General features: G+C 32.9%; 1 protein-coding gene across 1 annotated transcript; it reads left to right on the top strand.

Moving 5' to 3' along the window:
- The first annotated feature begins 217 nt into the window (after nucleotides 1–217).
- On the top strand, nucleotides 218–24,165 carry LOC121410447 (synapsin-3-like). Its single transcript, XM_041602539.1, has 8 exons — nucleotides 218–229; nucleotides 8,569–9,192; nucleotides 9,675–9,905; nucleotides 10,900–11,173; nucleotides 13,864–13,921; nucleotides 20,365–20,456; nucleotides 21,417–21,573; nucleotides 22,497–24,165. Exons 4-8 carry the CDS (start codon nucleotides 10,932–10,934, stop codon nucleotides 22,617–22,619), a joined length of 672 nt encoding a protein of 223 aa, XP_041458473.1. The 5' UTR covers nucleotides 218–229; nucleotides 8,569–9,192; nucleotides 9,675–9,905; nucleotides 10,900–10,931; the 3' UTR covers nucleotides 22,620–24,165.
- The last annotated feature ends 1,105 nt before the right edge of the window (nucleotides 24,166–25,270 follow it).

Here is a 25,270-nt window from a genome sequence, read left to right as displayed (position 1 = left end):
CAAATGCTAACATATCTTATCATCCAGACAGGATGTGCACCTGTGATACCTACTTTTACATGATGAGATGAAGAAACACTTTGATGTAATCATTTTGAGACTGGATTGATAAGTTATCAACAACACATGCACTGCTATTTTATGCTGGTTCTTTTTAAAAATGTTATATACTATTCTCAATACCTGATAATGCATTCATTAAAAAAGTATGAATACTATATATTTCAAAGTATTCCAGATTAAGAAAGCATGATCTGAGTGATAGATTCTGGAATTGCAGACATGATAAAGTAGATTAATTGCCCATTACATTTGAAATTCATGTCACATTACTGGGCACTGTCTTTTGTTGTAAAGATATTGTTAAATCATAAATGATAGTTATATGTTTGGGGGTAGTATATATCTAAAAACCCATCCAGTCTTCTTTCAATATGGCATAAATTGTAAAATGAAATAACCATGGAGTGATATTTTGGATGAGTTGATTAGTTGCTTAGCTTGCATGAAATCTGAAATGTCATCTGGTATTGGTATTAGCTTGAGGTGTTTTTATTAAAGGCCACAAGAGGTGAGAAGGGTTGGGCTTACCTTAGCCAATCTAATATTGTGCCACCTGCATTACAAAAAAGAGATTATGTATGGGCTGTTCAGAGCTGAAAGGCTACACCTACTATTTAACTGCCATTTAATTTGTATATCATACATTTTATTGAAATAAATCAATGTTAATATGTTGATTTGTGTACACTAATGCTAATGATATTGTGAAGGTAAGGGTGGTGTTTACACTCACTGAATTTCTTCAGAAGGACTTACTCACCTACTCTCCTCAATGTTATAATTTTTTCTTTAACATTATTAGGCCTGTAGACTATATTGATAAATTTCATATCAGTGGAAGGCTAATGTCCTTATAACATTCCATCAGAGGAAAGAACTCTTTTTTTCAAAATTTTATAATCATATGCTCTTTGTTGATGACAATACCTAACAATATTTAAAAAATTTCTATATAAAATGATGTCGTGATTTGCTGGGCTGCTTCACTCCCTTGTTTTTATGGTCTTGAATACTATAAATGCTTTCTTATCTATGACCAAGATGTATTGGAAGATTCAGCCCTAGAGTGAATTTAGCCTTTTGCTATACCAGTAACATAGATTTTTGAAAGCACAAAATTAAGAATATATGAAGTAAGTCCTCATGCATTTTTTTTTTTTTACAAAAGTCTTTTTAAAGCTTTTTCTTAGATGTGACTTTTTTTCTCTGGATAGCATCTTAATGGATGACTAGAGACAAAAAGAGACAGATACATTGAAAGCAGTGAATATGACAAGCCTGAAAGTATTTCACTTCTACATTCATAATCCTACTGACTCTAATGCACTGTTCTTGATCCCTGAGATGGATAGCAATCTTCCAGCCCTGTTCTAAGAAATCATCAGCAACATTTTTTATGAATTTTTTTGTGATATCTTGGTGATACTAGTGACAGACATGTAACATGGTAGCTACATACCTTTAAAACAAACGATAGTATTTAAATTTGCAGATATAGTAAAGAGTTATTCTATATTCTAGAAATGACTTTCATAGAGTTTCTCAAATTGACCTTAAAATTGGTTTAAGTAGTATGGGTGGGATCTTTTTATTAATCCTTTTACACCCAAATATTGCTGTGTACTTTAGTTTAATGGGATATGTGATATGTGAGTTTAGTTGAATATATACTTAAACAATATAGGCTTTAGAGATTTATGATAACCAAACTTCCATGCAATTTTTCTGACCATCCTGTTAGGTAACCTATTTTAATCTATTTTTCTATTTTATTGCTTTTAGTTTGTAAGACTATACGTATAAAGAGTTAAGAACATAAAGATGATACATGATCTTGAACTTATGTTCAAATTCTTCCAATGGTTAATGATGGCATTAATTTTGTTCAAGGGAGAGGTGGAAATTAACCATAATGCAAGCTTGCTTCAAATAACATTCTGAGGGTAGTGCATATTTGACTGTGTTAAAGGTGAATTTTAGCTTAACAATCACAAAATGAATTTCAACAAATTCATTCAAAATGACCACTGAAGGGTTTATGTTTATTAATAACAATGCTGTGCCAAATAATGCTAGCATGAAAATAACAATTGCTCATTAATTAGCCAATAAAACTTGCATTTTATCATTACATTGGCCTTTGCCCAAGCTATCGTAAATAATAGTATCCACACATGTGCATTAAATTCTAGATTTCATTATTTCACGGTTGGGTGCTTAAGCTATGTCAAAAGCTACTATATCTAGATCTATGATGATGTTTAAAAAGTCACCTTAATTCGAAAGACTCTCTTCCAATATTATTTCTCTTTACAACTACTCAGTTTTACTGTAATGACCATCTCTTCAATCTAACCTCACGTCCTTAACCTCATGATAGATGGCCATCTTCCTCTCCTATTCTTCTTCATTATTTCAAGTTCCTTGTTGAAATCCATTTACTCAGGTCCTGAGCAGCAGTGATTTCATTTGCCCCAGTTTATTTGCAAAGTACTCTAAAGGTAAATTTTAAGTGGTGCTTTCTTTAACCCATTGTTTACTGATTTCTCTAATACACCTATGCTTTGTATATGGACCATCCAAATTCTATGCACAATGGGTAAACTCTGACACGAGTTCAAATAAATTGGGTATATCAAGAATATTGTTTTGTTTTTAACTTTAAATATTCAAAATGTAGAGGAATATTGATTAACCACCATACTTCATTATTGTTCAGATGTGTAAGGTATTTTGCCATTGTCATAGACAAGTTTACTCTTGAAGTTTTATTTGTTGTTATATTTACAAGAAACATTTATCAGGATTTCTGTTTCTTCTCATTCCGATCATATTGCATCCTTTAATATCTAAAAATATATCCTGACAAATTCAGGCCTTAATACAGTCAATCAAATTCTTGTTGCTTAGGTATTCCTACTGAATCATCCAGAAAAAAATGAAGTATTTTTGGCATATTACAAGTTTAGTATCTATATTAAAAGAGACACACAAGAAATTACTTATAGATTATTCATATTGAAGTGCCAATGGGACTTAATTGCTCGGTCAAATTTGTGGTTACTTAAAGCACCCTGACACTCATAGGATAGTATGTAGTGATAGGGTGTATGTAGGACCTAAGGAAATGTGTAGTGAATCTGCTGTGGCCACATGGTGTATTATGTCCATGTTCATGAAATTTTTAGATAAGAAATTTATTTCTTGCATACCCCCCAAAAACGACATCATCGTATGAAATAAAATTTTAATTTTCACCAAACTGAGAACTATGATCTGTCAGATTAGTTTACTACTATGAGCCGGGGCCCCACCTTACAAAGTGTTGCAATTGATCCATCAATGTCATAATTTTTTCTTCAGAAAATTTGCTCAATGTGCTTTGAAAACAAAGAGAAGCATACTGAATTGTCCAGAAAAAACAGTGAATGTATGAATATACTTCATTTCTGAAAAATACAAGCATGTATTTTTGATGTTGACATTGCTGGCTTTCCATAGTTGCAATTGATTGGATTAATTGCAGCTCTGTAAGACCGGGCCCTGGTGTATAATACAATACCATTAGTGGAGAAAAGGCAGATTTCAAAAATAGAGAAAACATTAAGATACATTTATGATGAGAGATTTCACTTCCAAGATGTTTGACTGCGTAAGAAAAATAAAAAAAGAAAATTCCAACAGTTCAACGATAGATAACATCCAAACTTCCCCTGTTCTTGTTCAAAGTCCATTCTGCCCTAACAAAATACAAATCTTGTCACGTTTGCAAAAGACAATTTACAGAGTCAGTGACACTCTGTTTTAAACGAAGATGCCCCAAGCAGTATAAGTATAATTCATCATCTTGAGTTATATAGCCCTGTAAATAGATACAGTAGCAAGTAAATATTTAGAGGTATATAATTGGTAAAGAGAATGTAGAATATACACTAATACTATAGAGCACCCAAAGGGGTGCTTTATCTACATGATGCATTGCTGGTTGAGAGATTGATTAAAAATTGACGGAATGGTATGGACCAAGCTAGACGGATCCTGTCTGCTTCATCAGACTGTAATGAGATGATGGTTTTCTAGAAGAAACTCATTTTGTGATCCGTCTTAATAAAGCTGGCATGAAATCCCCAGAAGGCTTTAGCCTCTCACCATGCATGTGTAACTTTGATAACGTGCTTTTCTCAAAATATCTTTATTTTCTTACATGAGGCCTGAATTAAAGCTATTTTTCTTGCTGTTAAATATTTTGGATAAATCCTTTATATTTCTGTTGTTACAATCACCATAGTAGACATATTTTAGAACAGTGTATATCAATCCAAACATGTCATTTATGTAAAGTAGTTAGCATTTCTAATATTTTTCACAATGATTAACAAGTGTTTGTGCAGTGGTGTTATTTATATATTTTTTTAAATTGCTTCTAATCAAAATAATGTTTTAGGCCTCTGGTAATACTGTAAGTCTATAAAAGTCACATGTTTGCACTATTTGCAATTTTGAGTTAAATTGCTGGCAATAAGGTTGCAGATTTTTTTATTCTCAGTTGAAATTCTTTATTCCCTTTAGTCTTCTTTGAGCAAAATATGGTTTATTTATTATATAGATCATGATTCATATTGGTCTATGTCATGATGCAATAACTATTGGATTTTCTTGTCTTAGAAGACTCAATGAGTGTTAGATCTCTTCACACATTCATCTGTATATGTATTTATTATCATTGTCTTTCAATCTTTTGACTATTTTCTTTGTCTGATAAAGTACTAGCCAATGATCATTTTTTCATTCATCATCGTTGTATAGCAAGTATCATGTGCTTTGAACATAGTTGATTAAAACAACACTACTGTCTTGATAAAATGAGCAGCTGAGAATGTGTGCAATCATCTTAAACACCTCACACATTTGAATATGTACAGCCTCCCCCTGGAAATGTTGAATTATGAAATACAGCTGTCATTGTTGCACCTCTGTGAGTCATAGCGTTACATTCCACCTGCTTCTACTTTCTTCCATGTTACTGCTTGCTTTTTGTCTCGCCTGACAAAGTTTAGCAGAGACCTTGTATCACTTTCCTGTTAGTCTGTTAAAAAATGTTAGTTTTTTTTACAACTTGCTCCCATTGCTTTATTTCTGCATCAATTATATTCATACTTGATAATATGATCCTTTGGTAATACCACTTGTGAGACTATGGGAACGATTGGGTCAAATGTCATCTAGGGGTCAAATGATGAGGTCATGTTCATCTTTTTTTAAGGTTTTGTCCAATTTGCTCTCATATCATTTCTGCATCAATTATGCTCACACTGTGTACAAATAATCATCCTTGGCTAATACCACGTGTCTGCTGTTCAGAATGATGAGGTCAAAGGTCATCTAGGGGTCAAAATGTCAAGTTTTTGTTAAAACTGCTATCATTTTTTTGTATTTCTGGGTCAATTTTGTTTACACATGGTACAAATGCTCCTTGGGTAATAGCACATGCGCGCCCATGAGGGTGAGGGGTCAGAGGTCATCTAGGGGTCTAAAGGTCAAATTGCTCTCATTTCTTTATTTCTACATCAATTATGTTCACATTTGGTACAAATGATCCTTGGGTAATACAACATGTGTGTCCATGAGAATGATGGGGTCAGAGGTCATCTAGGGCTCAAAAGATCATATTGCATATTTTCTTGATTGCAAAATCAGGTGAGACTCATGCTTTGTGAACCATCATGTTTAAAGTTTAGATTATTTCAGAGATTCTGAATTATAGTTGGAAACCCTTCCAATTCGCAAATGACAGTTGTCAAATTAAATGGAATAGCATGTGTACAGTATTGTAATTTACAAAATTTGTTTCATACTTCGGATTTAGAAATCTTAAGTTTAACTAGTTGGAATGTTTATATGTAATATAAGACTGATGAATAAAATTGATGTTTTTCTAAGCCAGATTAAGAAGAACACGGTACTGCTTAACATAATGAAGGCTTTATGAAAGTTGTTGGATGTAGTAGTTTAATATCTTAGTGAGATAACACCAGCATTATTATGGATCACCTGAGACAGACTGCCCTGTTTCAACTATTCTATCATTAAGGGTCATTCACATTTGTTAAACTGCATATAACATCTAAAATAATTTGAATATAACATCAATCAATTTGCAAACAATACAGTTATTGGTGGTTATCATTCTTCTACATAATGACCAGTTTTCCAATCGCTGTCTGTATTGATTTGATATTGATACATTTCTTACCATGCCAGTCTCCATCAAACTAATTTGAATTGACGCCCTAGGAAGAAATTCTTTAATTGCAAGAAGGTTGGCATTTTGTTCCTTGTCATCATAGGTGGTTGATAGTTTAGATGTTCTTGCTACATAATCAGACTCACATACTTAATTCAGTGTTCAATGCATCTAAATAAGGTTTATAGTTGCTTATTGTGTCATGTCTGAATGGCATCATTGTAGGGGTAACTGAGGAAACCAGCGTGGGTGACAAATTACCTCATGCTTTATTGGTTAGAGAGACAAAACCCAATGGGCCATGGCAAGTTACATGCCATTTAAACATTCCATGGCTGTTATACCATGGTATATGGCCAAAGTCACACCATTTCAACTACCCATTTATACAATATGTGAAAGGTTAGGTGAAATAGAGTCATGAAGATTGGATCTCTGAGAGTATGATAGTCACTGTACTTTTTATTTCATTAATGCTTAGATGGTCTTAGGCTCTAACTAAAAAAAACCCATGAAACTACTTTGTATTATTGCATTTAGGTCACCTCCAAAGTTATCAAATGCAGCAAATATATCATATTAGAATAGCAGTGTACATCCAATCCCAACATCTAATCACATTGGATTTATAAGTTTAGGCATAATAAAGAGAATTTCTTTAAGGACAGAGTTATTCTGTGAAAACTTAGCATGGCATTTTTGTTTATTGCAAAGACTACAGACACATGTACATAATACATAAACAAGTAAAAAAAAATAAATCTTGAAATTGACAGTAAATTCTAATGCAATATCTCTGATGTGTCAGAATAATTCAGGCAATATTTGTAAATTATTTAGTTTTGCATATCTATTGTATAGTCTTATACCAAGAATATTTTAAAATCCTAGCATATTCATTTCATCTTGAATTTTGTCAGTAGAATGCCAGACTTTGCGCTAAGCATCTCATTTTCACCTCATTTCCTCCTTTCTCTCTGATAACAATATAATTGTGTAATGCAAACCTTACACACAGCCATTAACCTATATTCTACTCTCAAACAGGAGATGAATTATAAGAGATTTGGAAGAAAAATAAAGGCATCAGCTTAGAGAATCATGGAGAACAAGTATCATATGGGGCACCACACATTCCACAGGAATATGCAGGAATTGTTTTCACCCAATCAAACTAGTGCCATACAAGCCCTGTGTAACCTTGAAAGATTCATAGTGGACATTGACACTTGGTTGAAGTCAAACTCATTACTTTTGAACCATAGTAAATATGAGTTTTTATTTTTTTGCTCAAAGTTTCAACTTAACAAATTCAAAATTGATTCCATTTCTCTCTCAAGCAATGACATCCCCTTGTTAAAATCATGTCGCAATATTGGAGTTATTTTTGATTCTCACATGTCCATGTCCAACCAGATTACAAACATTTGCAGATCAGGGAAACGGGCCTTTGCACATGCAGGGCCTAGCCTGTGGAATTCTCTCCCACACAGTTTGAAAACCCAGACTTCAATGGCAACCTTCAAGGGCAACCTGAAAACATACCTGTATAAGATTGTTTTTTTGATAAACATTGACTTATTGTTCAGACATGTATTATATGTAAATAGTTTTTGTTGTTCTGCCTGAAGTGCCTTGAGCATCTAATCAAGATGGAAAGTCCGATATACAAATCTCATGTATTATTATTATTATTGTGTTTATGCTTATTTTATAGATTATAACTTTTGTTTTATCTTATATTAATTTTCATTTGTGTTTAGGTTAATATTATCATGTTTATGTTCTATAGTCTGTTTGTAAAGGTGGAGGGCTCTGATGTAAAGCAGTATCTATATCTGAATTGGACTACTCTCCACCTTATTTTATCATTTGCTATAAATAAAACGTAAATAAATAAATAAATGATTTTCATACATGAGATGGCAAGGTTTATTGCAAGCCAATGAACTTTGTCATTCCACGTATGGAAATCAATTACTGATATTTACCTTGCCTATACCTTGAATATCTATAGCTTAATTTTCCTCACATGCCATTGAATTGAAAAATCTTAATGCCACACATTAAATAAAAGAACTTATACATTTCTTTTTACAAAAAAACATAGTATACCTTTAAATAGCTTATAGGTTGATATTTGTATTTTTTGTTTACTCTGAATTTCAGCCATTTTCTTTATGAATATACATGTATATTGGAAGTATGATTCGTGTATCATATTAGACTTCATCTTGTGTATATTTTTCTCTTTTATACAGGTACCAAAGCTTTGAGGGAGGGAAAGATTCAGTCCGATGTATGTACTTCCCAAGGGTAATAATCACAGTCTTGCTTAGGACAACACTAAATTGGCAACACGTCTAGCCGATGTTTCTCTTGGAGCTCGTGAAATAGGCACATTCTCAAGCATCACATTGCCAGGCAATGAGTTGGCGATGACACACCTGTTTGCCAATGCAATGATATTGAATGATCCAGCGGTTCTAAAACTGAACTCTACCTTGCTTGTCGGTTTCTAATTTGATATGAACACATCCTAATTCATGGCATCATTGAGGAATGTCTCATGTTACAAAGAGTGAAGATATTTGATTTATGAATCAGTGTTGATTTCTTTCTTTGTGAAATCACCTCCAGCCTAATTGGTAGTCAATAGTGCACTCACATCAGAGGAGGATAAGGAAAAATCGCTTTGGGATTGCATTGAGAACCTTGAAAGAGTCTGACTGCAGATGGTCTCCAGGGACCAAAACGTCACAGATGGACAGAGATCATTGTATGCTTGCCAAGTACTTTGGATGGGAATATTAAGTGAGCATTGAATCACTCCAGGCTGTACATCCCTTTGAGATTTCTTTGTTTGAGCTGGAATACTTCAACAGGTACTTTACAAAACTTGTTTGTTTCTTGATCATTGATAGGGTCTCTTGTCTGCAATTGATTCTTCTTTCTTCATTCAGCATTTCAAATAGATTCAATTAACATAAAAAAACCTTGGGAAGGACAGCCAATTGTACAATTCCAAATATCATGAACAATATTGTTGATTTCATTTTACATTGATCAGCATATGATTACCACTATTTTTCTTTACTTGAGAACATTTGATGCACCAACAATGGTATTTTGAGCCATTAGAATCTTTAAAATCAAGTGTCTCTCCAATTGATTGGAAATAAATCTGTTTGTCTCACCATCAGTCTCCCACGCCTTACTCATTTTCCACAGGATCTCTTGGATTTACCAGGATCTATAATTTGGATATATAACAAAGGTTCTGTCACAGCTGCAAGACAATCAATTGAGAAGTCTGAAAACTTACACCAGGTAGTAGAGTGAGACAAAGTGTGATTTTTTTTGCAAGAAAAATGCTTGAAAACCTTCTGATTGATGTCTTTGTTGCTGGAAGGTTATAAGGATAAACAGAGGTGAGCTAAGATTGAATTACCTGCGTAATTGATTTGAAGAGGAGAGTTGTGATCATTGTATACATCGTACCCCCTGGCATCACTTGTAAGGAAGAACCCTGACAGCGATCCGAAGCATAGTGCATCCTGGGATTGAATTTCTTGATTGACATCTTTACATCTTAGAGGTGAGTTAGGTGTTTGTTTCTTCAATTTAATACTCAATGAGTCATCTCTAGTTGGATTAAATGATTTCCACCTCAGCAAATTTTACTAAATTAGTGGGACATTAGAAATAATGTGTTTTCTTTCAGATAAATTCTGATATAGTGTTCAACTTCAAACAGTTAAAACATTCTGTTAATGACTTAAAGAAGGTTTAACATTTCTTTGCAGCAATTGTATAGCTGTCTTAATGTAGATGAATGACTATCGTACGGAAGAATAAGATAGAGGAGAAAAACAAGAAAAAAGATGGAAAATGTAGAGGCAAATTAGGAGAAGAAAGGAAAATGATACTGATGAGAAAAAGGAGGAGGCATATGAAATGAGAGGATGATTTCTGTGAGAAAGAGAAAGAGAGAGAGTAAACATTAAAAAAATATAGAGAACAAAATAGTGAAGGAAAAATTAGAATAAAAGAATATAAATCAATTTAAATAAAAAAGCAGAAAAAAGAGGTGTAAAATCCATTAATAGCTAGACAGAAATCATGAAAGTGAGATTTTCTTGTAAAACAGAAATGTAGGGTACTGGAGAACAGTGACATATTTTCAACATTGAAAATAGGTTTGAGTGAGCGAGTAATGCATCATGAGATATTTGTTTATTGATGAAGCACTAGATTTGGACCAAAATAGAATCATTCTCAAGAGGCATTTTATCCTGATAAGTTCACATCTTCAGCTGAAGTACATTGCACTCTCTGTGTTGAGTACATCATATTCTATTTCAAATATCATTGCTCAGCTTTTTGCATTAATTGTTAATGTTTAATTTATTTCTATTAATTTATTTCTATTTTTTTAGACATTTTTTGTAAAAGTAAGATTCAATAAAAAAATCCAATGTGGGATGGATGCAAGATTACCGTAAATCCATTTTGTTTTTTATTGTATTTTTAGTCATTATATCATTGGTCACCATACATGTGCTTATTGTATTTCTTTTACTTATGTACAGCCTCTCTTCAAAAGTGATACAGCCTGACCACAATGATGAATTACCTTCGCCGAAGATTCTCAGACCCTAATGCAATGACCGGCCTTCCTGATGGCTACTTTCAGAACATAGGCCGAGAGGAAGTAGTTGAGAAGCGCACTGCCATCAGCACATCCAATAGCCCGACTATGCCTAGAAGAGACAATAGCATGGGGTTCTTGAGTTCTATTGCACCAAGACAAGAGAAAGGTAACCAGAAGACACTACTAGTGATTGATGACCCTCATACAGACTGGTGAGTAACCTCTTCTCAACTAAAGCTTTGAGGATATGCATGTGTAGGGAGAAAATAAATGACTTGATAAAAAAAAAAGAATTGAGCATTGACTTTTAAAATAAGGTTAAGTGAATTTTAAAGATTACTATGATATATACCCTTGCAACTGAAGTATCACTTTAATTTGTATTGTTTGATAAGTTGATCAGAAGTAGCCCTTTAAAAAGCAATGCCTCTAAGAGACAGAAAAGGGCAAACTTGGGAAGGGAAAAAAATTACATATTTCTAAATGCACTCAGTGGCATCTAAATTCTGGTGTGGGCATACTGATAAACATTTGAATTAAACTGTATACTTACAATATGTAAAGAGTTAAGTCGAACACCTTACCAAAAGTCTGCCCTGACTCTAAGCAGGAATCCTGCTAGATTGACGTTATGCATCTTTTTACATCAATTCTCCAACATTTTCCTATTGGTTTGGCTTTGATAAAATGAGAGGATTACCCATAGAAAGATGCTTGCAGGATTTCGGCATGAAAGACGTGGCTCATATTTTTCAGCGAGGTGCCTCTCTGAAAAGTATCAGTATCAGTGTGCATTTTAGATTATTCAAATCCTTGATATCTTTGTTTTAGAGAATGTTATATATGTTATCAGATTAATACATTTTGAAAAGCTTGGTTGTTTTATTGTAATGTATTATTTGATTGGACAGTATGTATTTATTACATGTTCATTTTATGATGTTGATTCTGTCTTAAAAAGATTTTTTAAAAAACTGTGAGATAACTATGACATGAATCACAAAAACATATTATGTAATATACATTGACTGTTTCCACAATGCAATCAATGAGTGTAGCTTGAAGCCTACAAAAGTCTGTAGAAAATGGAGTGTGTATGGCCTATGATGTTTGCAATGACTTGAGGGAGATTAAACAGAAACCTGGCAGAATCTTCAAAATCAAATTGCTCTGAACCACCATTGGGACATAAGTATCTGCTGAATACATTAACAAGTACTTGCTAAAAATAGAATAAAATATAAAGGTGAAAAAATGGTGCTTGTTGTATTATCCAGGGTGATTCATAAAAAATACTGAATTGCTTTAATCAAACTATCATTATTAGGACATTACTTAATTTATTGAACCACGAGAATTAGTATACTCAGTCAACAATATATGAATGAGTTTGTTAGACTTAGAAAAAAATTATGAATAAGATATACAAAAAAAGTTTTTCAATTTCTGCGTCATGTTCAACTTGAAGGATCTTTCGCTTGGTTTGTTGTTCTGCAATTGTATGCCATTCTGTTCCATTCTTTACTGTTAGTGTAGTAGTTTTCATGGTACACCATGTACCTTTTGGGGCAATAGTTGTTTGATATCTAGCTTGATAATTGTGTGATAACTGTATAATGGAAGTGTATGCTCTAAAAATTCTGCATTTACCCCCCCCCCCTCTCCCATACAGGGAATGATTTTCCTGGTATTACATTTCAATTTATTCCCCCCTTTTTTTTAACTGCTAAATAAAACGTCTTTTGGGTACCTTATTTTACAAAAGGATGTTACAGAACTTAGTCAAGATCTTTTCTATCATGACCAAAGATGCAAATCGAATAAAGCAAACTTATTCCCTGTAGTGACTGATAATAATTGCTGAAAGTTGTTACTACTTTGGTCCTTCATACTTTTATACATTGTGACATCTTCTTGGGGTGATATCAAATTAAAGATGTAGCATATTTGTCATATGTATGTGTGACACTGGAACTGTAAAGTTTCAGGAGGTTGCATTTACTTTTGTATGAATTAATAAGTGGTCTTGTGTCTTCCAAAAATGTGAATATTCCTACTTAAGGTAATTTTTAGCCATTTTGATTGGTACATCTGTTTTAAGATATCAGTGCTAAAAAATAGTCTTCGTATAAAGGATGTGTTGAATTTTGGAAATTTTGATAAATTGTCAGTTTATAATAAAACGTGAACCATTGCCTCATCTGAAAATTTCAATAAAAGTTTTCCATAGTAGGTAAGTATTTCACTGAATAAGCAATTATGTGTATTTCGGGAATCAGATTGATCTGTTCATTAAGTCAAGATTGTGTAGATTAGGGGCACATGATCCGAAAATCCATATACATAAGACGTTTAGAGTTCCACCAGAAGCTGTGCTTATGCATTGCGTTGTGTAATGCAATAGGTAGGGTTGTTTTTCTTCCCATTCCACTCTGTAATGTGATTTAGCTTTAAAATAGGGCAAAGGGTAGATAGAAATGTATAAGAGATGGGCAGCAAGGGGAAAAGGGGATGAGAGGGATTTTAGTTTTCAGAATTTGATTAAAGAATGCAGCAGAGTGGAAAGCTTTAAACCATTTGTCAAAAATTCCTGCCATCCTTTATTATGTGAAAGTTGAAAATAATGCTTTCCCCCTATCATATTTTGTTTCAGGGACACAAATATATTTGGCCTCCAAATAGGGGTGGAGCAGAAGGTTTGCTAGTGTAACATCCCACTCGTAAATTTTGAGAGGCAAATTAATTTCTGCTTTGTAGAGCAGCTAAATATCTTCCAGTATTCTGCAGTAATGTATTCATATAAAAAAAATTTTTTTTTTAAGTTGTGGGGTTTTGGAAGATATATCAGAATAAATGAATATATTTGAAAAAAAATGAGCATCCTCTTTTCATCTTTCTTTAGGGCCAAGTATTTCAGAGGGAAACTAATCCATGGAGAATATGAGATAAGAGTTGAGCAGGTAAGAACATTTTTATTAAATGTCTGCATGTCAAAAGTCATATCCTAGTGCATCTGAGAACGAATACAGGAATCATTTTTGAAATATGTGGGATTGAGAGTAGTGGGAGGACTCAGTTCTCTATCCCAGTCTAAAATCTACTTATCAGTACCTTTGATAAAACTTTATAGTTCAAAAAACGAGCAAATTTAGTATAATTTTATGCCTGGCTATTATTACTTTTTTACCTGAAACATTAAACCAAGTATAAAAGTATAACATCTCTAAAGAACCAGGATCCTGTCATATGAATTATTTATTGAATTCAATTTGATAATCACAAAATTTGACTCTGGTGTATGTGATTATGAATTTTGTCAAGTTATGATCAAGTTGATGTAAGGCTCATGTTATACTTGCAATTAATTGCAAGGTGTCTTAATATTTAGAAAGTATTTACACATTAGACTTTTTGATGGCAATATTGCAAAGCTTTAAATCTTTTCATATTTAAAAGTAAGGTGAGGTGCAAATTTTATTGTATATTAGTTTGAGCACAGATATGCTTCAAGACAACTTATGGAAATTAAATCAGTTTAAGTGACATTGCTGGAGCCTCTACACTGATTGGTAGTGACTATTATCTCATTAACATGGATAACTGTCTTTGTAGATACATGATAAAAAAAATAGTGTGAAATATTACTTGAGACTATACTTCTCTACATGTACATTAAGCATACCATGTGCCTGTTCTAATCTTTAGATTCTCTATTTTTTTATTGCAATGTACCATGAGAAACCTAATTCGAGGCTCGTAGTAGTATATAGATATTCTTCCATTTTACATCATACCAGTGAAAGTGTGTGTATCCTAGACATTGATAAAGAAAATTGTGATACTTGGGATGCTGGTGGCAATGTAATAATCATAATGATGTTGGTGCTGCTTACTATGAATGGAGATTATAATAGTGATGGTTGCTACTTCAGTTACTGCTGCTGCTGCTGCTGCTGCTGCATCTGATTGTGGCAGTGTTGTTTCTAGTAAGGATAATGGTTATACAGAAGGTGACCATTGTGATGATGATTACAGTGATGATAACTGGTAATGGTGGTGGTTCTAATGATGATGATAATGGTGATAGTGGAAGTAGTAGTGATGATGATTGATTGATCAATGAATTGACTGTTTGATCCCGGAGGGGCCACTTACATTGACGAGTGGATACCATGCGCGACCAAAAAAACACGTAAAAGGATGTCTTTTTCACGATAGGGCACGTTACGTACGTAACGTGATAAGGGTGTCAAAAACACAAAAATAATGAAAAAAGGGTATCTATTTCGCTAGGAAAATTACGTGTTTAGGGTCGAATTTGCGGGGATGATAAAACAAAATTCAAATGTTTTATAAAGGATGTCCTTTTTGCCCCAACACTTTGTATTTAGAGTCCGATTTGCGCGAGGTGTAGAAGGGGTCGTACTAAACCAAATAAGGTAAAGCCGACGACCGAAGGACCCGTAACAATGAAACATTCCTGTACTTGTTTAGGGGTTCATTTCAGGGAATATTTGCCAAGAGTATATCGTTTTGTTTCCAATACTTGTTAAGGGTAGTGTTTCACGTGCCAATACTTGTTAAGGGGTGCATTTTCAGATTATGAAAATTACGTGTTTAGGGTGCTTTTCGAGACCACATGGTCGCGCATGGTATCCACTTGTGAATGGAAGTGGCCCCCCCGGGTGTTTGATACATTGATAATTATGTTGATGATGTTGATGATGGTAATGATGATAAAAGAGATTTGGGTAGTGACTATTATATTGGTAATTATATTAAACTTCACACGAGCCTATGCCGGTAGAGCATTTTTAACACCCCTGTCCATTTAACAAGTGTCTTATTCATGTTTCAGCGTTTGTAATTTTTCCAGGTGGCAATTTCATAAAGCTGTTTGTAAGTTGAGAGTTACTTTAAGAATGACATATGATTTGTTCTTGTGGTAAATGGTATTACCATTAAATGTTCATTGGTGATTATTTATCGTGTAAGAAAGGTTCACAAGTCATTTTTAAAGTTGCTCTTGATGTACAGCTTTATGAAACACCCACCTGGTATGTTTACAATACATGCATAAAAAGATTAGATTGATGTATGTCAAAGAGAGATATGGATAGGGTAGGACAACAGAGAGACACTGATACAATTATTCTTGTGATTTCAGTAATATTGCTTATATTTATTCAAAATGTATCGTGGGATGAGAAATGACCAGCTAGCAATTATTTGCAATCAGTATATCTGTCGTGTCAGGGTATTATGAGTTTTTATCAGAATACTGAAAAATAGTACTTAGTTCATGTTATTTTTTTTTACCCTATTGAATAAATTGGAAGGTATTTGATATTCTCGTGCATAAATATATTATAAGTGTGATTCTATTCATTTACCATCATTCACAAATCAATCTTGTCCTTTAAAGTAAGGAGATATTCAAAAGTAAAAAAAACAAATAACTTACCAGTTTGAATCTTTTTATATTAATATGGTAAATAAAATACTTCCAAGCTCTTTGTGTAAAAATAATAGCTATTAGTGTGTAAAAGCAGCTTGCCTCTTCAGCACATTTCTCATTAACAAATCTCGATTAAGAGATTTTTTAATGACAAGAGAGGCGAAAAAAATAATCACCTATGTTCTTTTTTAATGGATTTATGATCCATTATGTTCTGATAAAATTAGGTGATGAAATGTTCAATAAGTTGAACGATTCTGCACCTTTAGAAACCATTGTCGGTCTATCAGTGAAAGTAATTTGAAAAACCCTAGGGATCATTGCACTAAATGCACTAAATGTGCCACCATTCTTGGTGATAGGGGCATATAAATATATAAGAAATTACACATTAATCATTCCAAGTATATCAATATGATCACACATTTCTACATTATATCTTCAAAACTCATATAAGATAATTTGGTTAAGTCTGTGTGTGACTGCTTAGCAATTTATTTTCTCTTTGTAATAACAACAGTACCATATTGAAAATAAAAACCTCTCCAATTTATTATTGCTTATTAGCATAATTGAAAATCAGCACTAAGTGTTTGGAATCAGTAAAATGGGCCATGGCAGATCAGGTTCTATTTCAATGACTTTTCAGAGTCTGGCGCCTGAACATGTAAATCACCCCCTTGTTTGTTTATTCAGAGACATTCAAGATAAAGGACTTCCAGCACGGGACATCCAAATGAAATATTCAACAGGATCATGTTTATGATAATTTATGGACTTATCACTGAACCCTTTGGTTAGGGTTTTGGTGGTTTGGGATAGTAGAGAGTGGATTCTTATGACTTGTACCTGTCTATCAAAAATAATATGAAGTTAAGTGCGATCATGCTCCTCTGTCTTTTAGAAAAGGTTTTACAAAGTGTCTTTAGAAAAAGCAGGAATCTAGGTATGAATTATTATCAATAGCTAATTAAAAAAAAGTTTGGGTGTTATGTTCAAGATGAACCACAAAAGCTGAATAGAAAATACTATGTTTTTAACATCAAATTTTTTCCTGAGATCCTCATACATGATATAGCAGAAAATGCTGTGATAAAATCCAGCATAGCAAGCTATTCGGAAGTTAAGAGCCACTTTAAAAATGACTGGTAATCCTTTCTTGTGGAAAATGGTATATTCATTTGCAATGATTAAGCGCGTACGAAAGGTTCACAGTCGTTCTTAAAGTTACTCCTAACTTACGAACAGCTTTATGAATCGGTCCCAGGAATGTTAGAGATTAAGGGAATTAAACAAGATAAGCATTCACTTTTGTCTGTAGAGTGTTTAGATATTATAATAAAGGTTTAAGGTTAATGAAATTCATTTATAAAGCTGATAAAATGGGAGAAGTCAGTTACAATTGAGGAACTGACTGAAGAGGTAAAAAGCAGCAAGCAAGAGGGAATGATGGGTGATGAATGGTCAACCAATAAATTGATGATGATTAATAACCTGAAAGCTTTTTGATAAAAGCTTTCCCATTATTGCATTTCCTTGGTACTTTTCTCATCTTGTATTTCCACCCTTTCAACTCAAAACCAAGGCACTGGTACCCTCTATTTCCTGAATGTAAGGTTTCTCATATGCGATCTGGTCTTGTTATTCAAATCTTATGCCCCTTTCATAGTTAGCTCTTCTAAGTTTGTCTTGCAATGTAAAATCATACCTAGGTAATGAAACTATTTGTGTGAATGGAGAAAAAAAAAGTAGTGAAAGTTTTGGGAAAATTGGTCATATGAATAATAAAGTTATGTCTGTGGAAAATGAGATCACTAAGACTATGTAAATAGTAACTTAAGTGATTATGACAAGTGGTAAAGACAGCTTTCCTATTTTCTTGTGCTTAATTGTCAGGAACCTATTGTTTTCTCATCATAACCATTTTTACCCTCTGGGTAATTAGAATAAAATGTATTGATCTGGGTAATTAGAATAAAACAGCTTATTGTTCTATATTGTTTTCTTTCTTCCTTTGTAATAATCTTTCTATTTTGACTTCTCATGACACATAGTCTCTTCTGGTGATTTTTTTTAATTAGCATCTGTAAATGGATATCAAGAATAATATCAATCTCTATAGAGTTACAAAAGAAATTAAATACTAATTTTTGGTTTAGTTTCTTTAGATTTTTTACTGAAACCACCTGATTCCTTTGATCAAAGTGTAAAGTTCTATTTGTTAACAAGTAATACTTCATTTCTATGATTTCATAAAAAGACAGAAGAGTTGTCACATGTGTAGAACGTGTATTTAAAATGAGAATAAAATTTTCTAGGATTTTCATTTTCTCTTACTTTGTCAATTGATGATTAATTTTTCAGTCTTTCTGATCATGATCATTTTTATTTTCTAAGGAGCATGTAAATTACCACTGTATATGCCCTTTAAAATATTGAAATGATACGCTTTCTAACTTCAATACTTCTCATACACAGAGAGATGTTGGTTTCATTAATCAAGACTCCAAGCTGTCTCAAGTTGATATCATTTTATTGGATGTAGGCCTAATCTATAGCTTGCCTTATATAGCTGTGACTGGGAATAATATGAATTCATTATAGATGTTCATTCAATATCATTTGATCCTTTGGTGAGGGATAAGATGACATTCAGTCCATATTGTTTAGATGCATCACTTTTGGTTGTGGATCATGTACATGTAAAATGATTGCAATGGAACTGGGTATGGTTTCATAGAATAAAACCCTCTCTGTCATTCTGATCACGGTCATGAAAGCTTTAGGATACAAAATTGTTATGCATTTTTGCATCATAACTGAATATCAAAAAGTAAAAATACATTAAGGAAATTGAGGTGAGATCATGTGCATGAACATTCCTTCCATAAATATTATATTTTCAATGTTAATTTTTATCTTGCATCAAATTATTAAAATATTGAATTATTTAGTAATATCAGTATGAGTTATCCTTCAAACAATTTTATATATCTTAATATAATTTTTTGAGGAAAAAGTTTATTTTACGTCTTCATGAAATGTGTATTCCTGTTTTTCGTTTAAGAAATAGAAATGTAATTACAGTCAAACTCTATACATGTATAGAACAAATTGTGTTAAATCATTAAATCCATATTTAAAGGACAAGTCCACCCAAACCAAAAGTGGATTTGAATAATAAGAGAAAATTTCAACAAGCACAACACCGAAAATTTCATCAAAATCGGATGGACAATAAGAAAGTTATGACAATTCTAAGTTTTGCTTAATTTCACAAAATAGTTATGTTCACATCCTGGTCGGTATGCAAATGAGGGAACTGATGACATCACAAATTCGCTATTTCTTTTGTATTCTATTATATGAAATATGAAATATCTTAATTTTCTCTTCATTGTCCTGTGAACAAAGTTTTATTTCTCCCTGAACATGTGGAATTGCCATTGTTTAACATTATATGTTTTAGTCAAGTTGGTCTTTATTGTCAAATCTGTAAAAGTTGAAATACTGCATGATTCAAACAATAAAAAACAAAAGAAATAGTGAGTGAGGGACATCGATTCTCTCATTTGCATGTGACTTATTGTGCATATAACTATTTTGTGAAAAATAAGCAAAACTTTAAAATGTCATAACTTTCTTCATTTACATCTGATTTTGATGTCAAATTTTCAGCATTATGCTTGTCTGATTTTTCTCTTTTGATTCAAATCAACATTTTCTGAGGTGGACTTGACCTTTAAGTCACTTTTTCAATCCTGTGATATAAGAATCTCCTAATGGTGATAATCATCTATGAAATAGTCCAAATCATGTATTTTTTCTCATTATTTTGTATGACTCATTTATTGACTGCCCAGTCAAACTCTCAAAGTGAGAATTTGAATTGTTTACAATCTTTACTTCCTCTATCATTTATTTCCCTTATTTATTTTGATACAGTGTGAGTTTTCTGAGTTAAACCTTGCTTCATACAGCGACGCTGGGGTGACCGTAGACATGCGAGGAATCAGACAGGGACAAAGAGTTGTCAGGTAACCATACCAACCACTTCAATCATTTCATAAGTGGAGTTCAATATCCTCAAAAAACAAACGATAATCATTTTAGGAATCTCTACCTGCAAATGTCAGGCTTGAATTGTGACAGAAATTTAAATAAATGAGTAAGAGTTTAACAACACCTTTAGTTTGCCTAAGTGACGATAAAGCCATCTATACAGGAAGCCAGATCATCTCACTTTATATTCCAGTCAGGTAATATACCAATGTTGTATAATTGCATGATCAATGAATCGCTGCCTCAAGAATGGAGGTGTTTTTAAAGATTTATCATTAATCATGAAATGCCATTGGACATTCACCTATCTTTAGGGGAGAAAACAATTATAGAAATATATATACCCACTTGTTTATCCCTATGAATACATGAGGACTATCGAGAGAATGTGTTGTATGAAGGAGAAACTATGTGTGGTAGTTGGCAACAGAGGGCAGTATTTCACAACTGATCTTGTCATGCATTGATTATATGTAATACCCTGCAAGATCAGCTTTCATGTTAGTTGCAGCTTTAAGAAAAATGTTCAACATTTCATACTCTATGTTTGTTGTTTGTCGCTCTTACCTACTCCCCATCACTCTCTCTCTCTTTCTTTATATGTGTAGTAGATACCATTCTGTCTATTAATGAAATTGATCTTGATCTGTCTCCTTTTCCCATTCTCTAAAATATAAAACAAAAATATTCTTATGCTTCAGAAGTGCATAAATCTTAAAATAACATGTGTGTTAAAAATGTATAATTTTTTTGTTACATGCAATTAGTGTGTGTAGGAATTCTATATTAAGTGGTGAATATCACAAAAAATCAACTCCTTTCCAGTGATTCAGGAATATTTTACAGATTTGTTTACAATTGACTTTCCTTTGTAAGATTTAAGTTTAAAAAAATCAGTTGGTCAGTTAAAACTACATATGTTATTGGTCTTTCAGAACATTTAAGCCTGATTTTGTCTTGGTACGCCAGCATGCTCGCAGTATGGAAGTACAGGAAGATTGGAGAAACCTTGTGATTGGATTTCAGTATGGTAATGTGCCAAGTGTTAACTCATGGCAGGTAGTCTACAACTTCATGGACAAACCATGGGTGGTAAGTTGTCATTATAAACGAAATTGAAATGTCAGAATCTTAAAATTACAAATACATATACACATAATGTTCAAGTCCACCCCTGAAAAATATTGATTTGAATCAGTAACAAGAATGACAATGAAAATTTCATCAAAATTGGATGTAAAATGTTGTTTGGTATATAAAGTTGTGATTATAAATTTTGAAGAAAAAAAAATTATGACAATTTAAAGTAAAATAGTTATTATATGCACGACTCAGTGACATGCAAATGAGAGTCAATGATGTCCATCACTCACTATTCCTTTTGTATTTAATTTTTTGAATTATACAGTATTTCAATTTTTTAGATATTTGACAATAAGAACCAATTTGACTGAACCATTAAGTAATAAACTATGGTAATTCCACCTGTTCAGAGAGGAGTAAAACTTTGTTTCCCAGGACAATGGGGGGGAAATTAGAATGTTTCATATTTCATGTGATAAAGTACAAAATAAATAATGAATGGATGACACCACCAGTTCATCATTTGCATACCGACCAGGATGTACAAATAACTGTTTTGTGAAATTAAGCAAGACTTTAAAATGTCATAACTTTATTATTTTACATCCGATTTTGATCAAATTTTCAGTATCATGCTTGTTGGATTTTTCTTTTTTTTTTCAAAATAACTATTAATTTAAAAATAACTTTTTTTTTGGGGGGGGGTGGACTTTGATATGAAAAAATGAATGATTTGAATTAACATGTGTATAGAAATCCATGTGTTTATTAGTAATGATATCAGAAATGAGTCAAACAGAGAAGGGAATAATTTCATCTTGTTTATCACAAAGGTATCTTTATAAAGACCCCCTTCATTTAAAAAAGGTGTCTGAACAGATGATTTATTATTCTATTATATTATCTTAGAGAATTATCTTCTTTTAATATAGTTTTCACAGCTGAGTACTCGCCAGGAGAAGCACGGCAAGGAGAAGTTCCCTCTCATCGACCAAGCTTTCTTTCCTAATCATCGGGAAATGGTAAGTATACAGGGGATAAAGAAAGCAATTTGAAGATTGAGGGTTTTGGAATGATAAAAGTGATTGGTAATAATAGAATGAACAACCAGCTAGAGGGAGGGTGTGTGTATGTGATAGAGAGAGAGAGAGAGAAAGAGAATGAGACAAAAAGATAGACAATAAGTAGGTAAATGTGAGAGGTAGGGAAAAACTAAACCCAGAAGAGAATACGTGAAAACAAGAAAGGAGAAATAGTTTCATGGAGAATGGATTTTCAAGTACTGTAGAACAAAGTGATGATTTATGAAGAGTATTAAATCAGCTAACACTTTTTAAAAATAGTTGTGTTGGTTAGCAGATCAGTGTTAACAGACATCATAAATTCATTTTGGAGAGGATCCCATGAAACTGTCAGTGTCAACAGAGGGCGATCTGTAGCAAGCGTGGATGTTAGCGTTAGAGCTGTGCATCCGGACAACACGTTCTCCTTGAAACGTAGGCAAAACAGAAGCTAGCCATCCATTATCTTGTTTAAAAAATTTTCAATAATGAGAGGTTGATGACAAGACCTGATGCAGGGATCCATAGCATCACGTCACTGTCATGCCATGCACCAACTCTGTGGTGCTCACCAATCAATGAACGGACGGACATTGCTTTCCCCTTCACTTGATGGAATGAGGTCAGCATACAGTGCTCTGCTGATTGGTTAGATTTCCTAACAAGGTTTCTGATTGGTCTAAGGAGATAAGGAAGACTTTTAGTGATAGAGTTTTCATTCAAGCCAAGGTCCTGTTTATATTTCTTAAGTCTAACTTTTTTTTGAGATCTGCTCCTTTTCTCTCTCTCCATGTTCATGTTAAGGCTTTCTCAATTCTCATCCTATTCATTTCTTTTTTGTTGTACTGAATTTTGTTTTATTACTCCACTCTGTTTATGTCTATCTTTCTACATTTCTAAGGTATGCTCTATTTGTGAAATCTTATATCTCATCTAGTGTATTGTCTGTCTCTTTACAGTCTTGATGCTTAAATTTTCTCATCTCTTTCTTCTCTCTTTGTTTCTCTTCTTTCTGTCTGCCAATCTGTCTCTCTTCCATTCTCTCTTTCCTCTTTCATTTCAGTCTCTCTTTCTCTTCCTATCTCCTTTCCTCTCTCTTTCACTTTCTTCTGGTTCATACCTCCCCTCATACACGTATGCCAATTAACCCCTCCTCCTATCCAACTTGCATCCCTTTATATATCTCTGTTATGTTACCTCCATTCATTGCCTCGTGCCAGACCCCATGCAGTCAGTCAACCAATGCTTTATCACCCCGCTCCACTGCATTCATTTCCGTTAAACCCCCAACAACAATTATTCATTTATCCCCAACTGAACATGTTTGCCTACATGTTATTATATTTGTATGATTATATCATAATTAATTTCTTGTATTATATTGATAATGCATAAGAAATGACTTTTTGTTACCAGTAACATACAATTCATATGTATTTGATTGATAAAGTTAAAGACTTAAAGTTAAACACTTAAAGTTAAAGTATGCAATATATGATGTTCTGAGGGTGCATGGACCATCTTACGAGGGAGATATGTGCACTATACAGAAACTTTATATTTTGATTGTTATTTAAAAAAACCCCATTATTTTACTCCAATAATTGATTTGATAGCTTTGAAACTGGTTTTATCCTGTTTCTGGTGAGAATTCAGTGGTTTCATGGTTTGCGCTCTTCTAAATTCATTTACCAAAATGAATTATACTTCCTGTTTTGTTTATCAAATGAGAACCATTGGTATTTCTACTGGTATGTCTATTCAGAACCCTTTGTTGAAATTATGTATGAGTAATAAATTAAAGTGAGATTAATTCATTTCCATCTCACTCACTTCTATTGAATTCTTCATGCCCAATTTAATATGATTATATTTTAAGAAAATATCTGAAAAATAAAATCAATTAACTTTAATAGCACAACCCTACTCTAGATTGATTTTGTGAATCAGTTTTGTTCTTTTAATGATAATCCATTTTGTATACAATAATAATAAACTTATATTTTTTTTTAGATATTTATTGTTTGCCTCATTTAATTTTCATGCCCATATTATTATATAGGTTGATATCTCATTTATATCCACATTAGTCTACTTAGACTGCTTTAGATAAATAAGCCACAATTTCATAGCTACTTGTTGTTGAATTTTGTTGTTGTTTCTCCAACATCTTTGGTTAAATCTTTTGAATATGAATACCCCATTACCCCCAAAAAAGAATTTCTGAATAGTAATAAACTTTGAATGAATCTAAATAAAATATCCGCAAATAACATGCCCTGAAATTATGTTTTGAGGATGATATAGTATAACATTATATTGCTGATTTACTCTTAAATATTAGTCTTTTTTATATCAAGATTAATTGGTCTTTGTGGATGGGGAAGGAAAGTGCTTTGAAAGCTGTTGAGTTAGCGTTAGGAGTCCCATCAATCAATGAAAGAAGCTCTTGGTTTTCTTTAAGCAGCGGCCAACACATGCTCAGATCAGCAGAGTTGATAATTAATCTAGTGTCGTTAATCATTGAAGAGACGGCAAGTGTCACTGACATTCAATATCAGAATGAGCAATGTGGAGATAAAGATAGGGTAGAGAGGGTGGAGAGAAATATTTTAAAGAGAGTAGGGATGGGTGATTTAGAGAGA

Source organism: Lytechinus variegatus, chromosome 3, assembly GCF_018143015.1.
Source record: "Lytechinus variegatus isolate NC3 chromosome 3, Lvar_3.0, whole genome shotgun sequence".
Taxonomy (NCBI): domain Eukaryota; kingdom Metazoa; phylum Echinodermata; class Echinoidea; order Temnopleuroida; family Toxopneustidae; genus Lytechinus; species Lytechinus variegatus.
The sequence above is the reverse complement of the archived record's forward strand: the minus strand, read 5'-3'. Positions and strand labels throughout refer to the sequence as shown.